Genomic DNA, 5819 nt, shown 5'->3' with positions numbered 1-5819 from the left:
CATGCGCATTGGCAACAATGTCACGATATAAGTTCTTGGCGCCGGCGCGAGTTTAGTCACATTCATTCTGCACAGCAACTGGGTAAGATACAGGTCTGTGTGTTGTTATGGATTAGTAAATAAACAGTCTTTACCTCTAATGTATACGACTTTGTATTATTCACTAGTTATTACATAATTTCTCGTCAGTCAAAATGTATTGGTAGTATAGACATATATCTGACGTCAACGTAATTGGAACTTTTACAGTCAACACTGGTAGCAATCAGGCTAGCTAGCCTAGGGATTGGTGGAGTTTTAGATGGAACTTGGTATGATTAACCTATCGTTTGTTAGAGGTTAAATATTCGTAAGTGGCTTTTTTTCATGAGTTTCTGGCTAAGCCGAACATTTATTGCATGGACTTGGTGCTTTACTTGGGCAAACATTACGCCAACGTTAACCTTTTGGAGGGAGAACTTTGCTCATATGTAATCCAACTAAATGGTGAACTGTGTTCTTGACAATTTAACAGCAAAATCTTAGGTTGTGTTATGAATCACTTTGGATTGATATTTAATAGTATTAGGGCATTGGGGAAAAGGAAATACTTTATGCCTCACTATTTAACATTGCTTTGTCGTCGAATGAGAACTGAGCTAGTCATCTCTTACAGTTCGACTTCAAGTGCCCGCTCTTGGAAAATTGGCGCGTGTGTGTAGATTATATCCCATAAATTCTAAATTTTGCAGATTGATACATGGCTCAAAATGGGCAATGTAAGTCTATAATGTCAATTGTTTGGACATTGAACGTTATGCTGCACTGTGCAATAGTAGAATATGTGTTATTTACATTCGTCATTTATACAGTACACTCGAGGAACAGGAAACTAGCTAACTGTCCCCATTGTTGAAAGTGAGGTTGGAAAAGAACAGCACTGCGCTTTACGTGAAGCTAGTTTGTGCATTGACGGCATTTTTCTACTGACCTTTTTTCAGAAAATCTGCAACATTATTTGGAAGCAGAAATGGCAAGACGAAGGTAAGCTTCGTAGCTGGCATGTTTAAGTACACGTTAGCTTTCTAAAGTTGGAGGCCTGATGTTGTGCAGATGGCAAGCCTCCTCCTGTGGTTATAACGTTAGTCCAATGTTGTTTTATTTATGTTCTATAACGCAGCGGTCGCCTCCAATCCAAATCTGATATTCTAACGCCACAGTCAAGGAAACTGAACAAAACGAAGAGAGAGGTTTGTGTTCATTCAAGCGTTTATCAAATAGGAATGTTGTTTTGGTATGCCGGCTATTTTGTACAATGGCATTAACCAAAATGTGCTTCTTTGTACAGCAATGTTACAAAAAGAAAAGAACAAGTTCCAAGAGACAAAGTGGTGAAACGGAGGTAAATGGAAAGTTTATTTGTCAAAGTCCAAGTGGCACATGTCGGTAATTGATTAGTTAACCCAGTACTCATGGGCAGCCATTTTGATTATTCTGGCAATACCCACTGTCATGATCCAAGTGTGTTTTTGTTATAAATGGCAACAAATAACTTTCCATTATGTTTGCATGACAATCATTATTGTGCTGTAGCCTAGTTGCCTGCTACTAATAGGTATGAACTGCTTCCATTGTAATATATTTACGTATCGACACCCGTTTCAGAATCAATGGGTGGAAGAGGACACATTCAGTGACACCCCAATGATTGGGATTGAAACCTTAAGTGAACGTACACTGCCCTCACCTCTTCCTGCTCTCAGGTGGGTCTATACATCAATTTCATTCACTGTTTGCACTCTAGGCACATCATTGTGTGTATCACTGTGTGGCTGTGTTATGTGCCATTTCAAGTGGGGTTCAAAATCTACGTGGATCTGTTATTGATACTGAATGTGTGTGTGTGTGTGTAAAGTATGGCCAAATGTACTGAAAGCCTTTCCCTCGTTTCAGCTGGGGGAGCTCAGAGGATGTGTGGGTGAAGATGTTGAGCAAAGACCTGAAGTACAAGCACAACAAGAGCCTGACTGAGCGCCACCCTAGTATACTGCCAAAGATGAGGTCCCTCCTGCTCGACTGGCTCATGGAGGTATGTAGGCAGCAGTCAATAACATTCCACACGCCACAGACCTTTGTTGTCATCGGCACTCCAATCGTAAAATCCTAAAGATGTTGGACTAATCTGATCTAAGCCACGAATTGGTCAGATGTATTGTTTTCCTCGATTCAATTCCTTTTTTTATTTTAGATTAATTAATTTATAGAACAAGTGAAATTGTCTCCATGTGCTTTTCAGAGTGCAGTTGTCCTCAAGTTATGCTAGTGTTTCCTGGAGCTCAATGTAACATTTGAGGGACAGGGTTCTCACATTTCGCACGAAGTTGAAGAACTTCAGGGAATTATTACTTCTATGAAAAGATGGCGAGAACAGCTAGGTAGACCTGTTGGATTGTCATTCACTGCTGTCTCTAGTAATGTGTAGTGTGTAATACATTGATTACATGCAATGACATTTTTGTTGTTGTCCAGGTTTGCGAAGCATATTTGCTCCATCGCCAGACCTTCTACCTAGCGCAGGACTTCTTTGATCGGTACATGCTGACCCAAGAAGGCGTTGACAAGAACCGCCTCCAGCTCACAGGCATAACCGCCCTCTTCATCGCCTGTAAAATAGAGGTAAGCCTACAGAGATGAACCCACATCTTCTTCATATGTAACCATCGCTTTGGTGTCTACAGTTTATAGTGTAGAGCAGTGATATTGCCTTTAATTGCAGTAAACACACGCACAAACACCATTTTTTTTTTATTTCACTTCCTTGTATTTTCAGGAAATAAATCCACCAAAGCTCCTGGAGTTGGCATATGTCACAGATGGGGCTTGTTTTGAGGAGGAAATCCTCACGATGGAGCTCATCATGCTGAAGGTAATTATGTTCTCTTTCATAAAACATCACCAGGGCTGCTGCTACTGTGTGTGTGTGTGTGTGTGTGTGTGTGTGTCTGTGTTTACCCCTAGAGTTATGAAGATAATTCTCATAAAACATCATCACCACCGCTGCTGCTTCTGCAAGATAGATACCTCTTAGCAAGTCTCTTATACAATCCTTGGTGACCAGTAATCTGATGGGTTTTAAGTGTGTGTGTGTGTGTGTGTGTGTGTGTGTGTTTACCCCTAGAGTTATGAAGTTGATTTTCATAAAACCAGATAGTAGGCCCCCCCCCCCCCCCCCCCATACACGCCTTTTTGTTGTACAGTAATGTAGATGATTTTAGGCGTGTGTGTGTGCATACATTTTTTTTTACTTTACGAGGTGTTTCCTCCAAACACCAGGCCTTAAACTGGGACCTGTGCCCTGAGACGGTGATCTCCTGGATGAAGCTCTACCTCCAGATGGCATTTCTATACGACCAAACCAACCTCCTTGTTCCGCAGTTCTCCAGTGAAACCTACGTACAGATCACACAGGTACTTGGGTAACACAATGACCGAATGGCTCTGAAAGCCTTAATCTGTGTGGAGATGCAGCCTAGCAGGAACAGGCTAGAGAATATATAATACCCTCTATTTGAAAGGGGTATATACAGTAAAAAGTAGAACGTATTGTTTTCCATGGAAACACCAAAACAGGATTGACAAGTAAAGTTTGAAGGACACAATAATTTTCCTTACATTTCCTATTCAAATTAATGTCATGTATGTCTTCATGGAAAATGAGGAAACAAGAATACATTATTTGTTCGTAGTTTTTGCATGCCATGAAGCTTCCAGATGTCCACCAAACTGACTAAATGCCTGTGTAGTTGTGTGTAAGCAAACATGAACTGATCTTATTTCCGTTTGTGGTCCTCAGCTCTTAGACCTGTGCATCCTGGACGTCACCGCTCTGGACTTCCAGTACGGACTGCTTGCTGCCGCTGTCCTATGTCACTTTACCCCCGTAGAGGTCGTCCAGAGGGTCTCAGGTATGGGCCTTAAAGTGGAACTGCACCCTTAAAAGTGTTTTCTTTTTTTGTATCTGTCGCCTAAATGAAACCACTACTGTGCTGAAACGCATCAATGGTGTTAATATTGACAAAATTCGTATTATTTTAAAGAGTTAGGTTGAATAGGTTGAAAATAGCTGAACAGGCCCTCTACTATGAAGATAGCAGTTGTTGCTGAAGGGTTCTGCAAATTGATGTGTGATGAAAAAAAATTTGGTAGAACAGCAGGAAATATTGGTTAGGTTACTAGAGCACTTCATCTTCTTGCACGTTTGGTAAGATGCTGTTCAATTGAGTGCAGCTGAAGAGTCCATCGTCTAGTGAGAATCTTGTAGTTATAGGGCAGCAGATCATAGCTGATGTGGTGAAGAGGTTATAGTGGTGTGTGTGCGCACGTGTGTTTGCAGTTTGACTTCTCAGAATCTAAGTCAGCAAGTCTGTCAGAAGTGTTTTGGGGGTTCCCACGGTCATGGAAGTCATGGGAAAGTCTAAACTAATATTTCTAAAAAAGTTTGAGGTGGAGAAGTCATTATGTTTGGTTGATCAAAAATCTCAAGCAATAACTTGTAATTGGTAAACACGTGGTAAACGAGGAAGGCAAAAGCGAAGCCTCAAAAAAAGGTTCAATGCTTAATGCTTGGTTTAGTAAAAGTACCAACTCTGTGTGTGTGTGTGTTTGTGTGATTGTTCAGGCCTCACCTGGGAGAAGCTGCTGCCTTGTGTTGACTGGATGGCCCCGTTCGTGGAGACGGTAGTCGGATACACGAGTGTTCCACTCAAGCAGTTTGAGAAGGTTCCCGAGGAGGATTGGCACAACATCCAGACACACGGCAACTACCTGAAAATGCTGGTGAGGCATACAGGGAGGATGATGATCAATACACACACCCACACACTACAGCCACAGCTACAGCTCAGACATACAAAAAACATCCAGACACACGCCAACTGCCTAAACATGCTGGTTAGGCTTACAGTGATGGTGATAATGATGGTGACGATGATTTGGCCTGGTTGAGGGAGTATTCCAGTTTGTAGGCCATATACGAGCCTCAACTTAAAAGTACTGATGGGTTATCCAGTACGGCGTACTTCTGTCTCCAAATTATGTGGGATACTTGATATTGGTATTACAGCCATAAATTAAGAATAGTGAAAGTAAAACAAGATAAACCAACGTGTAGGAGTTTTGAAGGTTTTGTGAGCACGCGCATATGTGTGTGTGTGTTAATGTGGACAGTGACTGATCGTGTTCCCTGTGATGTTTGTTTCAGCACGAGGCGCAGCGGAGACCGCTCGAGAGCTCATTCATTCCCCTCACCCCACCCAGCAGCTCGGAGAAAACCGCTTCCTCATCTTGAGACCAGGCACACACACCGAGCCTTCTGGGAAAACCGTTCTTCTGGGACCAAAATAAGAGTTCTTTCCCATAACTCTCTGGAACCACTTATGTTTGGGAAAGACCTTAAAGCGTACCAGTTTCGTAAAAGGTGTTTTAATTCAGTGTGGAAATTGATTGTATTTGTATTTTATGATGTGTGGCATGTGTAAATTCATTTTAGTTTTTCTTCAATGGGATGGAAAAATGATATACATTATGTGAAACTGAATTAATTCAGGATAAGCCCATTATTTATTGTGTCCCATGGTAGATTTTAAAAGGTGGTTTCCTCACCAGCTGGCTGTGTTGTGAGTGCTCTGTTTTGTGTTGTATTTCACAACACATATGCTGGCTCCATGTTTGTACATATTGTATTAAACAATGTGAATGTTAGAAACAGTTATGAATTGTGTTGAAGTACTGCCAATAGCAATTAATTTAACCTTTTGTTTTAAATTCCTTTTTTTTTTTTT

General features: G+C 41.3%; 1 protein-coding gene across 1 annotated transcript; it reads left to right on the top strand.

The window, feature by feature from the left end:
- Positions 1-1009: 1009 nt before the first annotated feature.
- On the top strand, positions 1010-5326 carry LOC308381201 (G1/S-specific cyclin-E2-like; the record flags this gene model as incomplete). The annotated part of the gene is made up of 11 exons (XM_080858720.1): positions 1010-1023; positions 1160-1229; positions 1328-1381; positions 1645-1742; positions 1933-2068; positions 2509-2655; positions 2810-2905; positions 3313-3447; positions 3833-3944; positions 4658-4815; positions 5240-5326. The coding sequence occupies 11 exons, from the start codon at positions 1010-1012 to the stop codon at positions 5324-5326; spliced, it is 1107 nt and encodes a 368-aa protein (XP_080714846.1).
- Positions 5327-5819: the final 493 nt, after the last annotated feature.

This window comes from Sprattus sprattus (genome assembly GCF_963457725.1).
Source record: "Sprattus sprattus genome assembly, chromosome: 20".
Taxonomy (NCBI): Eukaryota; Metazoa; Chordata; class Actinopteri; order Clupeiformes; family Clupeidae; genus Sprattus; species Sprattus sprattus.
The sequence above is the reverse complement of the archived record's forward strand: the minus strand, read 5'-3'. Positions and strand labels throughout refer to the sequence as shown.